The sequence below is a fragment of the Chiloscyllium plagiosum genome, unplaced genomic scaffold, assembly GCF_037043375.1.
Source record: "Chiloscyllium plagiosum isolate Xiang-an unplaced genomic scaffold, Cpla_swu_hap1 HiC_scaffold_18, whole genome shotgun sequence".
NCBI classification, from domain to species: domain Eukaryota; kingdom Metazoa; phylum Chordata; class Chondrichthyes; order Orectolobiformes; family Hemiscylliidae; genus Chiloscyllium; species Chiloscyllium plagiosum.
The window spans coordinates 24,587,448-24,607,495 of NW_028270156.1; the positions used below are offsets into that span (position 1 = coordinate 24,587,448).

Consider the following 20,048-nt stretch of genomic DNA (forward strand, 5'->3'; position numbering starts at 1 on the left):
TATGCTGTGTGTCAACAACTTACTTAAATACTGGCTGTCAGAGTCTTTTGAAATTTGGCAGTACCATTTAGGTGGTTATCATGAAATGATAATGGAGGGAATGAGAAAGTGTATCAGGCATGAGGAGGTAGGAAAAGAGTTAAGTTTTGGGTTGTGCAAGAACAGCTCAGCTAGCATGACTTTGACCAGATAAGAACTTGCAGTAAACAATGAGGTGCTGGAGGCAAGGGTTAAGGAGGTGAAAAACATCCATTACATAATGCCAGTTAACAATGTGAAAAGCATCTATTATGTAATGCCAATTAACAAGGTTAAGAGCATCCATTGTATAAAGCCCGATGGCTTAATCTTTACTGTTGATACTCGCTGATTGTAATGGTCACCCAATCAATATAGATGTTGCCTTATTTGGATGCTGCTCCCTGTAAGTGACTATATAATTCCTTAAAAATCTGCTGTTTGCAAGAAAACCGAGAACTCACGTCTCTGTGCACATGGGTGATTGTTTTCTCTCCCTCCAGGGCCCAGCGTAAAGATGAAGGAGATAAAGCCATACTGTGTCTCTGAGCGTTTGCTTCGACTGATACGGGGATAGGGGAATGGGACGACAGGGGACAGGAGACAGGAGATATGAGGAGATAAGTTTGACTGGGTAGCAAGATTAAATCATATGGAATAAAGAACAGTCAGCCATTTGCTCAAAGGTAAGAGACAGAGTGTGGTGGTGCAGGGTTGCTTTTTGGACTAGAGGCCTGTGACTAGCAGTGTGCCACAAGGATCGGTGCTGGGTCCACTGCTTTTTGTCATTTATATAAATGATTTGGATGTGAATACAGAAGGTATAGTTAGTACATTTGTAGGTGACACCAAAATTAGTGGTGTAGTGGTCAGCAAAGGTTACCTCAGATTATAATGGGATCTTGATCAGATGGGCAAATGGGCTGAGGAGTGGCAGATGGGGTTTAATTTAGATAAATGTGAGGTGATTTTGGCATTTTGGCAAGGCAAATCAAGGCAGGACTTAAACATTTAATGGTAAAGTTCTGGGGAGTGTTACTGAACAGAGATCTTGGGGTGCAGGTTCTTAGTTCCTTGAAAGTGCAGTTGCAGATAGACAGGGTAGTCAAGAACGTGTTTGGTACATTTACCTTTATTGGTCAGTGCATTAGATATAGGAATTGGGAGTCATGTGCAGCTCATGTACAGAAGTTGATTAGGTCACTTTTGGAATACTGCATGCAGTTCTGGTTTCCTTGCTATAGAAAAGATATTATGAAACTTGAAAGAGTTCAGAAAACATTTGCAAGGATGTTGCCAGAGTTGGATGGTTTGAGCTATCAGGAAAAGCTGAATAGGCTGGGACTAATTTCCCTTGAGCATCAGAGGCTGAGAGGTGATCTTATAGACCCTATAAGGGCATGGATAGGGTGAATAGCAAAGGATGTTTCTTCAGGGTGTGGGAGTCCAAAACGAGAGGACATAGGTTTATGGTGAGAGGGGAAAGATTTAAAAAGGACCTAAGGGGCAACGTTTTCATGCAAAGGATGATGCGTGTATGGAAGCAACTACCAGAAAAGGTGGTGGAGACTGGTATAATTACATTTAAAAGACACCTGGATGAATAGTATGGTTTGAAAGGAATATGGGCCAAATGCTAGCCAATGGGACTTGATTAATTTAAAATATCTAGTCGGCATGGACAAGTTGGACTGAAGGTCTGTTCCTGTGCTGCACATCTCTATGACTCTTAAACTCCGGATTATAGTTCTTCAATTTTGCTGATCAGGCCTTAAAATCCCTCTCGATAGTTGCTCCATTGTGGACTGGCTGAACAACTGTTCAGGTTCTGCTTGATCACCTTCTTATCCCAGGTTCACAGTCCCCTGGAGTCTAAAGCTGCTTTCAAGTGCTCACTCACAAGCTCTTCAACAGCAATTGAGCCAGTCATCTCTAAGTTTTCCCCTAAGCCCCATACATGTTCCTTATGTTAAGCAAATACTGTTTGTGAGATTTTCACCTCCACTCTCTCAACTGCACTTAAGTTTTAATGCTTGCAGGCTTATTTTTAGTCTCTCACAGTTTCCCTGCAATATACTTCCATAAATATTCTCGTTTCTTCACTCCAGGACAGTTTCTGATTTCTGACATTAATTCTTAGTTGCCTACTTATTTCTCGAACCTCTTCCTTAGATTGTTCTAACAGCATGAAGCCATCCAACTGTTCTTGATTCCTCACTGAGTCCTTAAACACAGAATCTATGTACTTCAGCTGCCTTTCCAGCAGTGCAGATAATTGCAGCACTAATGGAATGGAAATTAATTAATGGAAACTAGTTAAAATGGAATATACATCTCTGTCCTTCCCTTACGGTTTGTCTTATTTGAACTCCTGTTCAACGACCACAAAACTGTCCTGAATGACCTATTTAAAAGTAGGCATTACACATTGCCCCATTTCTGGACAGTATTAAATGTTCTATATGCTACATTTCACAAAGAATCGCGTGCTTGTTTAGCACAAAACAAGTGGATATCATTGGAGAATTTACCACAGAATGCTAACACACTGAATTTAGAACTGCTTTAGAATTCCTCCTAGTGCCACCAGTCCTCCACAACCTCATCCCAATAACAATTCTTGATTTCTAAGTGAGATAATGACTGCCAGAGGAAGTGGTAGATGCAGTTACAAAAGTTACAACATTTAAGAGACTCTTGAATGGGTACATGAGTAAAGAAAGGTTTCAAAAGAGATGTGCAGGCAAACAGGACTAAATTAGTTTGGGAAACATGGTCCAAATGATCTGGTTCCATGCTGTATGTTTCTATAACATTTAAAAACTTAAGAATGCAGATGCTTGAAATGAAAACTGAAAGTGAAGAGTGATATCTGACTCAAAATGTTTACTATTTCTCCAGCCACAGATCTGCAATGCTCCAATGAATCACAGCACAAATTGAAGGAACAACATCTCATCTTCAGATTAGGCATCTTACAACCTGCTGGACTTTATATTGAGTTCAACACCTGTAAATTGTATACTTACTCCCATTCCTTCCCTTTCTTTCAGCTTTACTTTTATACTCCCTATCACCATGTCTTTTCTCCCTCCCCTACACCCTCATCCAGCCCCACCCCATCCTACCACATGAGGCTATCTGTTCTTTCCAGTCTGGCAGTTAGACACACCATTGTCCTGCCACTCTCACATTCCAATTACTTAATCTGAACTGTCAACATCTTTTCTCCCCCAGCTCTCCACTCTCCCCACAATCTGCAACTGCTACCCCCTCCACACTTCTCGTCAGCTCTGATGAAGTTGGAATATTGCATGCAATTCTGGTCTCCTTCCTATCGAAAAGATGTTATGAAACTTGAAAGGGTTCAGAAAGGATCTACAAGGATGTTGCCAGGGTTAGAGGATTTGAGCTATAGGGAGAGGTTGAATAGGCTAGGGCTGTTTTCTCTGGAACGTCGGAGGCTGAGAGGTGACCTTATTGAGTGTTATAAACTCATGAAGGGCATGGATAGGATAAATGGACAAAGTCTTTTCCCTGGGGTCGGTGAGTCCAGAACTAGAAGGCATAGGTTTAGTGTGAGGGGAAAGATATAAAAGAGACCTAAGGGTAATTCTTTCATGCAGAGGGTGGTACATGTATGGAATGAGCTGCCAGAGGAATTGGTGGAAGCTAGTACAATTGCAACATTTAAAAGGCATATGGATGGGAATATGAATAGGAAGGGTTTGGAGGGATATGGGCTGGGTGCTGTCAGGGAGGGACTAGATTGGTTTGGACAGGCTAGGCGTGGGATATAGGTGAATTAATGTTATTTCTGCAAATTATAAGTTCTGATACAGAGTAAATGAATTCACATTAGTCTGTGATTGTTTTCTCAGCTAGGAGCTGAGTTAGCAAAAATGGGAACTACATAGAGGAAGGACTTAGTATGAGACGTGATTACAGAACAATGGTAGAAATACAGGCACTAGATAAAATGATGTGAAAAGAGGCCTTTATAAACATCTGTTTCCCACTTGTACAGAGACACAGGAACAAACCCCAATTAAAAGGGCTTAGTGATAAGATGCTGTGAGGGGCAGCCAGATGGAGGGAGTAGATAATGGTAAGCAAAGGATGGGATGAGGTCAAACAACCTTATTTGGGAGGCAGAGATAGACATTTGTCACGGACAAGGCCGGATAAACAGAAGTTGTGGGATCAGTCTTAAGGAAATGAATGCGGAGGATGGGGACAAACAATGGAATAAGGAAAAAATATGGGGATTCAAACTGTATAAATTTCGAGAGTTTGTTGGATTTGATGTGCATTTGTCATTGCCTTACCTGGCATTAGACATGGCACCCACTTGCAAGTGTACAAATAAACGACACTGTTTCAGATTTTTGGTCTCGGACTGAAATTATTGAAGTGAGTGAGCTTTTGTTTCTCACACTAGGGCTGTTTTCCCTGGAGCTTCGGAGGCTGAGGGGCTGACCTTATGGAGGTTTACAAAATTATGATTGGCATGGAGAGGGTAAATAGGAAAAGTATTTTCTCTGGAGTCGGGGAGTCCAGAACTAAAGGGCATAGGTTTAGGGTGAGAGGGGAAAGATATAAAAGAGACCAAAGGGACAACTTTTTCACACAGAGGGTGTTATGTGTATGGAATGAGCTGCCAGAGGATGTGGTGGAGGCAGGTACAGTTGCAACATTTAAGAGGCATTTGGATAGGTATATGAATAGGAAGGGTTTGGAGGAATATGGGCCGGGTGCTGGCAGGTGGGACTAGATTGGTTTGGAGTATCTGGTCGGCATGGATGGGTTGGACCGAAAGTACATCTGTATGACTCTATGATACCTGGTTGGCATGGACAAGTTGGACCAAAGGGTCTGTTTCCGTGCTGTACACCTCTATGACGCTGAGTCATCTGCACTCAAATAATGAGCTTACTCTCTCTCCATAGATGCTGCCTGACTCGTTGACATTTCCAGCATTTTTATTTTCAATACAGATTCCAATATCTGCTGTAATGTGCTCCTTCATAGAATTCCTATTGTGTGAAAGCAGACCATTGAGTCTATACTGTCCCTCCGAAGACCTTTCTACCCAGACTCCCCCATCCAATCCCTGTAACTGTGCGTTTCCCAAGGCTAATCCATCCAGCCTGCACAACCCCGGACAATTTAGCACAGCTAATCTGCCTAACCTACAAATCTATGGCCTGTGGAAGGATATCAGAGCTTACAGAGGAAACCCGCACAGATGTGGGGCAAATGTGGAGTCACTTGAGGGTGGAATTGTACCTGGTTCCCTGGCACTGTGAGACAGCAGTGCGAACCACTGAGCCACCATGCCGCCCTTTCAAATGCTACCAGAAGCAAAAACACAAAGTGCTGAAAAAGCCGAGCAGGTTTGGCAGCACCTGTGAACAGAAATCTAACTCAGTTCTGAGCTAAGGTCACTCGACATGAAAAGTTCCAGATACCCACTATCCTCTGGCACGTGGGGAAGAGAGACAATTGCCTCAAATCCTCTCGAAATTTTCTCTTCCTTATCTGACTAACATATGATCGGGAGGCAGTTTCTGGACAAGTTAACATTTGATCATTGTAATTCAAATATGAACAATTTAATTATATGCGAATGCAATTTCTAACACTTCCTTTACCCTATCGCTTAAAAATGATTAGTTGTGAAGAAGTTGAGGGTAGGAGTGTGGATGACAATGGCCGAAAGAAATGAACAGGCCGAGCGGAGAATGCGCATGCGCCTTCATGCTAAACGGCTGCTTCCGTTGGGCTTTCGCCTGCCGGCGCCGCCATCTTGTGAAGCGCTGAGGCGGCGCAGGAGGAGGAGGTGGGGTGGGTTAGGAACATTATTGAGTGTAAAGTGGGATTTTTAGTTTGTCAGGGGCAGCTCTGCACGCACTTGAACGACACTTACCCACAATAATTAATTTGTGTGGTGGTTTTTAAATCAATATTTTTATTTAAAAAAATCATACAATGTCCGGCGAAGGAAATGCGGAGCAGGTAGGCCGGATTCAGTTGAAGTTGTCGCGGGGGGTGGTGGAAACTGAAGCATCCCGTTGTAATAGCAGTCACTTTAGACGTTGGCTGTATTTTAACTTTCAAAAAAGTGTTTATTTCTGGATAACACTAACCCCTCCCCACTCCAAGCCTGGGTTGTGGTTCATGTCTCGTGTTGCTGAGGGAGGTTAAGATGGCGGATCGGGCCCGGTTTTAAGCTATTTTATTTTCAAAACGGGAATGTAAACTGCACAACTTGTCAACCTTCACAACCCTTTAACACCTAGTCTCCCCCGGTTATGATAAGTTCTAGCAATTAATATTTAACTCGTGTTTTAAGAGTTCTTTTTAAACCATATCGCCAAAAACATACTGCAGAATTAACCCTTTTTGGAGCCGGACGTGAAACGTATTTCGCTTCCTCTTGCTATAAAAAAATTCTTTTGGAGCGTCTTGTTTCTTTCCCATTATATTCGTAACTTTCCTTTCATTCAGGATGTCTCAGTTTGGCACCCGTTTGGTTAACTTTTTTTTTCTATTTGAAATTCAACCTTTCTCGTCTTCTGAGCCGTGTGTTTATTCAACACGTGGAGCTATTCAAGAGGTTGAGCTGAAATCACCTGACAAGTTTCTCTTGCCATCCCAGATACTCTTTGTAAATTCATGTTTTAAATTTCCATTTTTTAGTGAAATTGACAAATTGCATTAAGGAAGCACAGTTCCTAGTCTGTTTCTTGTGATTTTAGTTGGAACCATTTAATCCAGCATATTTCAGTGTAAATGTGGTCATAGTGCGTTTATATATAAACAGTCTGTTGGTGTGTCTTAACCTGAGTTATTTCTATTGATAATGTCAGTGGAAGGTTGCAAATTGCGATCTGCAATAATACTGGTTTGGCTAATCTCTAAATGTAGAGGTAGAAGTGAGTTGATGCTTTTTGGGAAAGCTAACACCACAAGGAAGCACACAAGACAGGAGCAGAAGTAGTTTATTGATCCCCTTGAGCTTGCTTTGTATGACCAGTCATAGAGATCAACAGAACAGCCCATAGCTTTAAGCCCATCACATCTGTACCAACGATGGCTAATGATACAACACAGTACTCTGATGAAGAGTCATCTAGACTCAACATTATCTCTCTCCAAGGATGCTGCCTGACCTGCTGTGATCTCCAGCATTTATTGTTTTCAGCATTCTGTTCTCATTTACTCTCCATTTAAGTACTAAGTGAAATGATACTTGAAAGGGTAAAGAAATGAAATATTGGAATATCCGTAGGACCACAGATAAGGTTGTCAAGGAGGCACATGGGGTGCTTGCCTTTATAAGCTACGCATAGAACATAAACTAGGAGATTATGCTACTACTGTTGGATGAAGTTCTGGACTGCACTGTTGGAAAGATGTTCTTGTGCTGGACAGGGTACAGAGGAGATTAACTAGGTTTTGCCTGGATTGCAGAATTTTGGAGAGATCTAAGTAAAGCATGTCAAATTGGGGCATTTAAACAGTGACTGGGAAATCCCTCCTCCATATGGCCTGAGCTATCCAAATTAGTGTATTGATATGAATTAATAGGTAGATTTATAGAGCAATCAAGGGGAAATTCTTCTTTGGAATCTGGCATTGACTACCTGAAAGGGTAGTAGGAGAAGAAATTCTCAACATTTAAAAAGTTATTGAATGCAAACTATTGGCTGTAAGCTCGAAAGTAGGATTGGCTGGGTGGCTGCTTGTTGGCCATTGTTATGTTAAATATCTCCATTATTTTTCTCAGCAATTTTCCTATTTCATGAGATCACCACAATGCTGGTTGAATATCTTGGTATCAACCTTCATTTTGGATTTGGCAGCTGGATGTCCTTCTGTTTTTATCCACCATTTATGAAGACCAAGAAACTCTTGTTTTCACTGCCTGCTATATGTATTTTGGAAGGACTTGCAAGCTGGCAGTTAAACTGTTTGGCCACGTTACTAATCCATTTTCCATAGCCAGCAAGTCCTAGAGTGTACTTAGAGTCATAGAGATGTACAGCACAGAAACAGACCCTTCGGTCCAACTTGTCTATACCGACCAGATATCCCAACCCAATCTAGTCCCACCTGCCAGCACCTAGCCCATATCCCTCCAAACCCTTCCTATTCATATACTCATCCAGATGCCTTTTAAATGTTGCAATTGTACTAGCCTCCACCACTTCCTCTGGCAGCTCATTCCATACACGTACCACCCTCTACGTGTATAAGGTCAGCCCGCAGCTTCCGACGCTCCTAGCCTATTCAACCTCTCCCTATAGCTCAAGTCCTCCAACCCTGGCAACATCCTTGTAAATCTTTTCTGAACCCTTTCAAGTTTCACAACATCTTACCGATAGGAAGGAGACCAGAATTGCACGCAGTATTCCAACAGTGGCCGAACCAATGTCCTGTACAGCCGCAACATGACCTTCCAACTCCTGTGCTCTGACCAATAAAGGAACGCACATCAACGCTTTCTTCACTATCCTATCTACCTGCAACTCCACTTTTCTCTAGCTCAAAGGCAAGGAAGCTACCTCCGTGCCACAAGACCACCTTCTGAATAGCCACCTTCCACGTCGACTTCTGATTCTGACGTTGGGTTCAGTCCCCTATGTCCTGAATTAAAATTGCAGTAGTTTGATTAGATTTCTATTTATATGGAAATTATCCCAAGTGCAACAAAACATGAAGTGAAGCAAGGCTACAGAGAGATTATTAGGAAGGATGACTCTTGATCTGCAACCTTCTTCCTGACCTCTCTGGCCTATCACCCTCACCTCCTTCCACCTATCGTATTCCCAACGCCCCTCCCCCAAATCCCCCCCCCCCCAACCTTTTATCTCAGCCCGCTTGGCACACCAGCCTCATTCCTGAAGAAGGGCTTACGCCCGAAATGTCGATTCTCCTGCTCCTCAGATGCTGCCTGGCCTGCTGCGCTTTTCCAGCACCACACCTTTCAACTCAGGATGACTGAAAACTTTGGTCTGATGAGTTAAGGGGTCTTGAAGGAGTGGAAGAATGACTATTCCACTGGGACGGTCCTAAGATAAGATTGCCTTCAGAATGAAGAGGTTCGTGGGTGTATGACTGCTTCAGTCAAAGTGCAGCACTGGAAATGCACAGCACGTCGGGCAGCATCCGACGAGCAAGAGAATCTATGTTTTGGGCATAAAGCCTTCATCAGGAATTAGGTGTGTGTGCGCGATAAGTAGGACGGTGGGGGTTGGGCTACACGAAGGTAGGTTGGAAGATGATAAGTAGATGGAGATTGGTGGGGTGATGGTGATGGGGAGGGTGGAGTGGATAGATGAGAATGAAGGTGGACCGGTAGGGCAGTCAAGGGGGCGGTTCAGAGTTGGAGGGTTGGATCTGGAATGATGTCTGTGGAGGGCTGGTGAGGAAACTGGTGGAATCGATGTTGATGCCATGTGGTTGGAGGGTTCCAAGGCGGATGAGGAGGCATTCTTCCTCTAGGCAGCAGGTGGCTTGGATTTGCATGTCCTTGGCAGAGTGGGAGGGTGTTGAAGTGGTCAGCCACAGGCTGGTGGGGTGGTTTGGTGCATGTGTATGAATGCTTGAGGAGGTTGGAAAGACCATGAAGGAATTTAAACGCAATGTTTTACTTGATAGTTTGGGACCTGAAAGTGGATGTACAACAGTGGAGTTGAAGACAATGTAAAGAATTGCTAGGATAATGGCGACTAGAGTTTTGCTTGAGCTGATGGTGGTTAGATTTAGGTGCTAGGTAAACATTGAGTACATAGTTGCATTTCAAGATGTTAATAGAGATAACAATACCTGGTCCATATTGTGAGGATATGGAGTTGGCTAATCAGTTTGCTCTCAGGAAATATGGTTTTGAGTTCTGATTGACAGCTAATATTTCCATTCAGTTTTGTCATTACAACTTATGAAATTGTAACTGGTCCAAACCTGCTACAGGATCATGTTAATCTTGCATTAGTGATGGGATATTGAAGTAACTATTCAGTTTTGAACGTGTAGATAATTTTTGAGGGCATGGAAAGCTGGTGTAGTGGTGATGTAACTGGAGTAGTAATTCAGAGGTTCCAGACTGATGTTTTCAGGACATTGGTTCTAATCCCAACCTACTACCTGGTGGAATTTAAATTCAATAGACCTGTTTGGAATTAAGCCGCTCTGAGGTTACCGTGAGACCGCAGTTCAACCTTGAAAAAACATACCTGGTTTACTAGTGCTTCTAGAAGAAATTTGCCACCTTTACCTGATCTGGCCCACATGACTCCAGACCTACAGCAATGTAATTAGCACTACACTACTCTGAAATGGCCTAGCAAGTCTTTTACAGAGGAACCTTGATTATCTGAACGACACTGGCTAGGTGTATGTTTTTGGTACTCGAATGCCAGATAACACAGTTTAGCCAACCTTGTAGTCTTGCCGGATAATCAAGGTTCCTCTGTATTCCAAGAGTCATCAGATGCTAGCTTTGTCAGTGATCATCTCATCTTATGAAAGAGAATTCTTAAAGGGATTTTGTTTTCTAAGTCAGTTACTTTTCTTTACTGTCTTTTTAAAAAGAACGTGGAAATATTTCATACCTGGTGGTGTAAAGGGTTTACACAACTGCTAATCTTTTGGGCGAAAAGTAGCAAATTGGTTCTTTAAATGCTGTCAGTTTGTGCCGTCTCATGGCATACTGGATACAGATTGCTCCATTTTAGGAGATTTGCCTTGACTGTAACATGATATAATCCTAACTCTTAATACTGAAGAGTGACATGGGAATCTGCTTAAAATAATTGTAAAATTTCTTACAAAGACAATAGCTACAGATACCATTGGCTTGCTTTCTAATGAAAGACAGTGCCCTTCCTCCATGTTTTTGAGTTTAAAGTAACAGTAAGTATAAGCTAATATTTCATGTACAAAATCAGAAAGCATAAGACTTGCTCCTTTTCCACTCACTAAAGTTTATAAATTACAAATTTAAAGCACATGGCCGGAATGTATTAAGCTTGTTGCAGTTATCACTTGGTGTTCCTGTCAGGTTTTAACATGTTTGATATTTTTAGGATAAATGAATTGGTATAACTTTGAAAGACACGATTAGCTTGAAATATCACCATTTTGAGGCACATGTTGAATTATAGTTTTGGGCCCTCATCTCCCGGTCATATTATAGTGAATAAAATGAGAGTAGGACCAGAAAAGCACCTTTTATAGCAGTGATTGAAAATTATTTAAGATCTCACTGATAAATCTGGTGAAAAACTGTGGGAATGTGCTGATGGAATTCTTAGAACAATAAACAATAGTAAGTAGAAACATTCAGTTTTAAGAGATTGCATTCTAAAGGTGATTAAATACACTAAATTGACATCTCATCTGAAAAAGTGAGAATTACCAGCTGGTGTTGTGCCAGCTGATTTTGTGGACTTTTTTTATTCTTTTCACTTAACTGTGAGAAATCTTTTTACTCAGTTTATTGATATCAAATGATATTGCTAGAAATGCTTTGACAAGTTGCCCAGAATAGCAAAATTTTAAGCAAGTATGTTATCGCAATTTTCAATAAATTTAATCTGGAATTATTGTCTGCAGCAGTTGAAATTTCTCTTGCCAATAGACAGAAATTATTTGTATATGCAAAGGCACTTTTCAGGCTTGATATACCAGCAGGTGATAATAGGCCAGGAAGGGAGGAATATAATGATGGTTATTAACTTACAGGAGCCTCTACAGAAAAAATGCATCTTAAGAGATGGAGCAAATTCAACTCAATTGTAAGAGCAGAAAGCAGAAATCCAGGAACAATTGTCAGCACACACTGGTAGTTTACTTGCAATATACTGAAATAGAATTTGTGAGCAGTTGTAATTGAAAACTCTTAATCTTTTGGCTTTACAAATAAACTGACCAGTCTAGATGTTGCATTAGCACTATCTTTATAAAAACTTCCCAGTTTATGCATATTTAACAGTAGTCGTACCAGTTATGACAATACAGAATACCAGAAAATTCTACTGCCATCCTAACCAAACATATGATACAATTGCTACTAACCACTTATCATTGGCATGGATATTGACTTCAGAGGTGCTGCTTACTAGATATCTTAGGACATTTTAGTGTGCTTCAGTTCAGTTGTTTGCACTTTAAAATGTAATTCCCTTTGGGTATCAGTTGCAATTTGTAATTTCTCCAGTTTACTTCAGAGGTCCCCACTGCCTCTGGAACACACCAAGAAGTGTATACTTCTTGTGGACTCGTTACATATTGCAGGTGGCAGGAGTGCTGTGCCAAATTGACACCAGATCCAGAAACATGCCGAGTACTTTAGGGTGGGAGTCACGTAGACTGGAGTCACCATTTCAATGCTTTTGTGGGCTTTCTTAAAAACAAAAACAATTGTTTACTCGCTCCACTCTGAACAATGGTAAAATCATATCAGTCCAATGTGGCTTCTCTTGCACTGTGGGAATTGCCACACACTATAGGTGCTAATAAAGTTATATCAATGTTCTTGACAGACCTGCATTTTACTTTCCCTATATTTTTGCAGAAAGAGTTTAATTTATTATAATTTTCATTCTCCCAGCAGTTAAAATAAAAATGTGACTGGAAATATTCAAACCAAGTAATGTGAAACATTTAGATTTTTCCCTTCTGTTAAGATGAGGCCTGACTTGCTGAGAGTTCTCAGCACTCCCTGTTGCAGTTAGTGTAATTAGAAAAAAAAATGATTTTCTGTACCAAACCTCACTGTTGTATGATTTTGAACAAAACCCAATTCTAGTAGTTATTGAGGATGAATCCTCTCAACCCTTGTCCAGCTGATGCACAGTTATGTGCTCGTCTAACTTTCAGATTGCATATGGCTGGAGGAAGTTTGACTTATTCAAAGGTAATGATCTTGTTTTTGACCCTACAATAAACTTCATATGCTTGCCCCTTGGCCATCAACTCAGATTGAGCCTTTCATCCCTTGGCCATCAACTCAGATTGAGCATGACTGAGTGTATTTCTTTGATTCTGTTGTTGTACACTTCTGTTCTTTTGACCACTGGCCTTTATACAGCCAACTAGGACTCACTGTCTGGAATCATATACCCTCCTTGTGTTCTTCATTGTCTTCTGTACTAATTTAAAATATCTCTATCTATAATTCCTCAAAATTGCAAATTACTTTCTCATTAAAATATCCTAAATGTGCATTTAGAATTCACAGTTTGAAAGTTTTGTTATGAAAGCTTTTCAAGTGAAAATATTAAAAGTTGGTTCAACCATGTGCTTTTGTTTAACTGTTACATCACCAGGGTATTGATGAGAGGAAACTGTAGGTATTTACCAAAATGTGAGTTTTTATGTATTGCTTAGGTTGGAGTGAATTTTGATTGGCGGTTCAAAAATCTTAAGTTGAATAAAATGTATAGGATTTACTAAAATTACCACCCACAGTCCAAAGTCATGCCTAGGATTTTATTGAATTTTCCTTAGGACAACTTTTACTATATTGAAAATAAGCAGGAAATGCAGCAAATGTTTTATTAACTGACACTTTGGGATCAGGAATGTGCCGGTTGATCGAGAGGTTCACACAATCAATGTAAGAACATGGAGTAATAGGAACGTAATGCATGGTATATATGCATCACTGTGATACTTTATTTACAGCATAAATCACTTTAAAAAATTCACCTGGAGGTTGTCTTATGGGCATTACTAACTGATGCAAAGATTTTGTATAAAGGAAGGACTGTTTCCTTTGTTCAGAGAGAGCTTTGACATGACTCTGCAAGGCGTTAAAAGTTCCTCCAGAAAGTTCGTACTGTACTGTGCTTAATACAATTTTGGTTGTTCACAGAAGCTGGTGTGTTGCAGTTGCGTTAAGTGTGTAAGGTTCTCGGGGGGGAAAAAAAACCTAACATTAGGAAATGGCTCTGAATGACAAGCGATGGAAATGTAAATTCCTTGCATTCTACCTGCAAGACCGAGACGTACCCCCTACCCTTGGGATATCCAATTTCCTGCAGGTCAGCAGAGCAAATTAACCCTTTAACATCTCAGGTCTTCCTCTGACACAATGAAAATAGCAAATTTGGTGTAGATTCTTGGAGGGATACACACCATGTGCTGTACAGAACTTGTCTCTCTGGAATATCTTTCTCTTGAATATTTAATGACTAGTTTTGGGATGAGGTATCTTTCTCCGATCTGTCCTCTTTTTATATAGTTGTGCAGTTGCCAGATTTGTGCCTTTTGGTACAAACGTTCTTTGATTTCTGCACGCCTTCTGGTCCGCCATTCACAGGTAGTTGTCTTCCCACATGTTCTGCTAATACACTCACTGTTGAGAGGTAGTTGTACATATTAGCAGACGGAGCAGGAGAGAAACCAACAGGTGACAGTGCGAGAGTGGTTGAAAAGTAGCAGCTGCTGGTCGAAGCATTGCCCAGATGGGAGAGGTGACTGCTTGACCCACAGGTCAGTGGATTACCTGCCTTGTCAAAGCTTTTGCCTTGATTGAGTGGTCTCTCAAAGATACATTGAATTGTGCAGGGTGAATGGTTAGAAACAGTTCTGGGAGTAGAGTGGGCGAAATCATTTGCTTTAGGCTCCAACCAACTTACTCATCTCAGTGGTAAGTAAAAAGTTATTAGACAAATATTTATGGGTCTATTGTAATTGCACATTATAAAACATCAGGTGTAATTTAAAAATAAACTGCCTGAAGATCAGTAAAATGTTGGTAAATCTGAATAAGGATAAAAGACAAGATGGCCCTCAACATCCTGAATTGCCTCCATATGAACCAGTCATTTGCATTTGTTTTTCAGAGTATCTGCAGTCCAGGCATTCTTATTACTCTGCCCTGTTGAAAATCTACATGAGACACTATTCCCCATTTGTTAATTTTTTTGCAAAGTGTTCTGCATTTTGTGGGGCCATTTGTAATCAATTTGTGATTTGATTTTTGTCCGGTCTCATTCTCTTATTGGATCTTGGGTGTTTTTGGACATTTTTCTGCCTATAGCAGAGATCGGTTTCTATGCCAGAGTAGTGAGGGCAATGAAATAAAAACAAAGTTTTGGAGAAACTCCACAAATCTTACACCCACCATGGAGAGAGAAACATTTAATGTTCGAATCCAATATGATTTGGTACTATGGATGTTGGAAATCTAATATTTTGCTCGTGTTGTGCTGTGAAAAAGACAAAGACATGGTAGAATTTGATTTTAATCTTCCAATTAACACTGTGCTGCTTCCAGACAATCATGGAGTTGATCTTGGACATATCTTACTTTCTGAAAGTGTGCATCGATTTCTTCATCAACAGTGGCATCCCTAAAGAGCATACTACATTAGTATGAGAATTCTCTCCAGCTTTGAGATCAGTATCATCAGAAGTTATGCCCATTGCTTCACAGCAGACATTTGGTGCTACCTGAAACCTAACTCTGTCTTGGAGTCTTGATTTGAAGACCAGAGCTTTTCAAAGTACTCAAATTTGATTTTCATAGTTTGGATGTTTTTGCACCTAGGGTGCAATCATTACGTACAGTGGTTCTCTAATTTCGGTGGCATGCAACCTAGAGAGATTGAAGAACTTCCCTAACCAGAACTTCTCATTGATATCTGCAGGCCTGTTCTGGTGACTTCCTGAAGCACTTCAGCAAAGGAGAGATCGAAGAATTTGGTATACTGCAGTTACTGTAGTAGCATAAGACTTCTCACCACAAGCATAACCATATCCCTTCATATGATCTGTGTAGGATTTTGACAGCTTTCCACGTTTTCTACGTTATAAATGATGCCATACTGAAAAATACATTGCCAGTTATAAAGTGCATGTGACATCCTGAGATTATGGAAGGCAATTTGCCTTTGTTTCAGGATTAAGACAATGAAATGACTAAAAGCTTCGTCAAACTGCTTGGAATTATTTGCAAGTGGGGAACATTATAGCCACCAATGCCATTTATCGAACATTTGTGTTGCTGAATTGGCAGGTGGTGATCTGGACTGCAGTTAACTTTCCCTCAATTAATCTTGGAGTTCAAGAGTAAATACATTTTTATTGAAGAGCATGCTTGTCATGGACTCTATATAAGGAAAGAGATAGGAGTGAGGTCAGTGATTGGTAAAGAGGTGGGGAAGGCATTTTATTTTTAAAAATCCACATTAACGTTTGTCATATTGCATCTTTGTCATCCACTTTGAAACAGGTTTCAATGTGAGTGGTTCAGTGCATTATTTTCCCAGTTGAAGTCAAATTAATCTTCAAGTAGACTTTGTGCCTCTTTGCCCTGGCTTGCCTCTAATCGTTGTTTATGAACTGGGAGTAGAGTATATTTCAGGGCAAGTGTTCAGCATTTTGAACAAGTGGTCAATCTGGTGCAGTTGTCATGTGAAAATGCATTCTTGAGCTACGGCTGGGACAGGAGGAATGCACTGGTAATTAAGCCACATCAGTTCTACATGTTACACCATTGGTCTAAATGTTTTAAGTGATTCAATCACCAAAATGGCAAGTTGTTTCCCTGTTGGTACTGCTGTTCAGGATTCACGTTCCACAAGATTTCATTAATGAGTTTAGAAAGCAAGTCTAGTTTCCACATACAAATGGAAAAATTAGTTAACAAAGCTGCAATCTGGAATTAAAACTACAATTCCTTTTTAATTCAAGAGCAAATGCAATCACAACTGCTCCTCGGATGCTGCCTGAACTGCTGTGCTTTTCCAGCATCACTCTAATCTAAACTCTGGTTTCCAGCATCTGCAGTCATTGTTTTATGTATATAATCGCAACACACAAGACAACATTACTCTGCAGAAATAATGTTCAAAAAGGGCAAAATAAGCTTCATTATTGACCGATGGCTGAAAAGTAAAGGATAAATTTCTTGAATTCTCACAGTATACTTTGTTTCTTGTTGACAAAATTGAATTGGATGGAAGGCCTTGTAAATATGGCTTCAATTTGGAGGGAAATCAGACTGGTTTCTATCTGGAAAGTGACATCTCTTCAGTCTTTCAGGATTTACAAGGTAGCAAAGAAATTTTAGTGTAAACTTTGAAGTTCTGTTTCATTCTGACCCCATAATGTTTTGAAACAAACCAACAACAGAAAGGATTGCTAGGCAACAAATGTAAGGGGTCCAAATGTCTTTTCTGGCAATAAGGGTAATAATTCCGGTCTCTTCTCTTTTTTTCTCTTAAAATCTTTTGCTTGTTTTTTTTGCTGTAATTAGCAAATGACTTACAGCCCACATCAAATTGCCAACCTCATTCTTTGGTAAAATCCGGTTTACTCCCAAGAAGTGTCCATACGGTTTATCTGCCAGTTTTTCGGTCTATAAATATCTGTTTCGTCCCAACATGTTTCTACCCATAGGAAATGAGACACCACTTCCAAATGTTTCATTATGATGAATACATGAAAACATGCAGAATTTAAAATTAAAAAAAATTTGGATTTGCATCCCTGTGATGCTCATTACTAACATTTTTCACTTTCGAGTCCCCTTTCAAAATCCAGTAATTCCAACATTGTATTCCTTAAAGTGGCTTGTAACGTAATGGATGGGGTGGTGCAGTAGTAATCAAGTCCTACTACTCCTGATGTACCAAGTCTTTATTTAATTGCCAGTATTGTCTATTCGTGCATGTTTTTTGTTATCTAGAACAAATAAAACTTCCACTAGTTTGCTTAAATAAACTTAAAAATAACATTTCAAAAAACTTAACTAGTATGCCACTTGTCTAACATATATCCACTAAGCTGCTATACAAAAAAAAACTAAATACCCTTAATCTCAAACATTCATACATGGCCAAGACAATGTGCCTTTGCAGCGATATCATGAGTTTGGAACAAAATAGATGAGAACAAAACCCTGTAGTTCAGGATGAGAGATGAGAAGATAAGGTGAGTTGACTTCTCAATGTTCCTTTAATTTCCTATGGACGCAATCCAATTGCTGACAGCTACAGAATAGTGTAAGATATTCTGGAATTTTCAAAAGGGAAAGCAGGAACCCTGCGATTTAAGCTGAGTGGGATTTCTCGGTCATGTCATGTAAAGAGACCTGGTTTTATTTTAATTATTAACTGACCTCTAACTGTAAGCCTCCAACTCTTATGCCTGTGAAAATACACAGCAACTTAACCCAAAAGGCTGTTGTTATACAATGAACTGCACAGATCTAAGGTTTTTTTCCAAGTCTGTTCTGCAATTTTTAAGCTATAAAGTCTACCTCTGAAAATCCTTTATTGGTCTTGTTCTCTGAATTAAGTGCTTTTCTAGTAATCAGCAAATAATCTGTACAACTTCACATTCGAAATGTTCGGGACCAGTTGGTTTTCGGAATTCAGAATTTTTCGAATTTCTGAATAAGTGACAGTTTGGTGAAATTTTAAAATATTTTACCAGAGGAGCATGACACACTAAGTAAAATGGGTCCTTGAAACAAAATATAAGCCTGCCCGAGCTATGCCAGGTGCCCCCCCACATTCTGTCTCAGTGAGTGGGTGTCGACTTGGGTTAACTGTTTGCGTGCCAAATGTTGAGGAAAAAAAACTTCACAAAAAAACTTTAGACTGTGGAACTTTTCGGATTTCGGGTAAAAGATAGTCTACCTGTAGGTCTCTTTGCCTTTCGTTTCCAAGAAATCACAGGATAAAACCTCTTCAACCAAGAACTATCAGTATAGTACCATTTCTTCTACAAACACACAGACTAACATGTCTTCACACTTGGGGGATGAAGCAACTACCAAATGTTTCATTATCATGTAAATATGATATATGTAACAACACAGGAAATTACATTTATGCTCACTCATGTATAAGATTTCTTGCTACCACTTTTAATCTTCAAATTATTCCAATGTCGTTGCATTTTGATTGCAGATGTACTAACATATTTCCAGCAATATGATTTCCTGTAAGATTGGGCTAACAAACCCCATTGAAACAGGCCAGCATTTTAAGTTCCTCTACAAAGGCCATATAATTATGGTTAATGTTAATTAGTATTTCTCTGTTACCATGGCTGTCATAACCATTAAAATGTTTGAAAGCCAATGATAATCCTAGAGTTTCCTTTCTACTGTAGAGTATTACTTTTTGCTACTTCAGTTTCTTGAAGTGTACTATGCTGGCTTCTCTATGCCCAATTAATTAATTTGCAATAAGACCCTGTGCCCCACCCTTAACTGTACCCGTCAAAATCACTCATCTGTTAGAGATGCAATTGTTGTGCTAATATCTGATGCAAATTTCTGAAAGAAGTCACATGCTCCTAAAAACATTATGATTTCCCATTTAGTTTTAGGAACAGTTAATTCTATCAAAGCCCTTTTTTACTTGGTCCATTCTGGGCAAAACTTGCCCAATTGTTTGTCCAAGGTATGTGCTCCTTGCTTTTGTCGACTTGCGCTTGTCAAGGTCTGTTACTGGGTCAGCTAACTGTTCAAATCAGGCTTCCACTTGTTCATGTTCTTGCCTACTTTATATGTCATCTTTGTAAATCGCCCAGTTAGATGCATTAGCTCAGCTTGATTCATAAGTCTTTGGAAAGTAGCTGAAGCAGTTTTAAACCTGAATGACATGGCTTGACATTGATGTTCAACATTTGGTATAGCGAAGCTGATATCACATTAGTTCTTGGTGTCAACAGTGCATGACAGTACTATTGTAATAAATCAATCAAGCTTTGTCTTGCAAGCAATACAGGCAGATCAGAGTTAATTAGCATAGATAAGTAAATAACAGGTAAACAGTGGCAGAAAACAAAAACACATATACAGGTGAATGTGAAGAGTTTGTGAGTCTATTCAGAATTCTAACAACAGTAAGGTAGAAACTATTTTGAAATTAGCTGGTGCATGTTATGTACCTTCTCCCCGATGGCAGAAGTTGTAGAAAAACATTGCCAGATAGGATGGATCTTTGAGAATGCTGGCAGCCTTTCCTTGACAGCGAGCCTGGTAGATGGATCCTGTA

The 20,048-nt window shown here is 40.0% G+C and overlaps 1 protein-coding gene across 1 annotated transcript in view; it reads left to right on the plus strand.

Annotated features, from left to right (window-relative positions):
- The first annotated feature begins 5,836 nt into the window (after positions 1-5,836).
- cstf3 (cleavage stimulation factor, 3' pre-RNA, subunit 3) overlaps positions 5,837-20,048 on the plus strand; it is a 116,184-nt gene continuing 101,972 nt past the window's right edge. Inside the window, exon 1 of the mRNA XM_043705521.2 lies at positions 5,837-6,036. Within this exon, the coding sequence (XP_043561456.1) occupies positions 6,010-6,036 (27 nt within the window). The 5' untranslated portion in view covers positions 5,837-6,009. The remainder of the gene's footprint in view (positions 6,037-20,048) is intronic.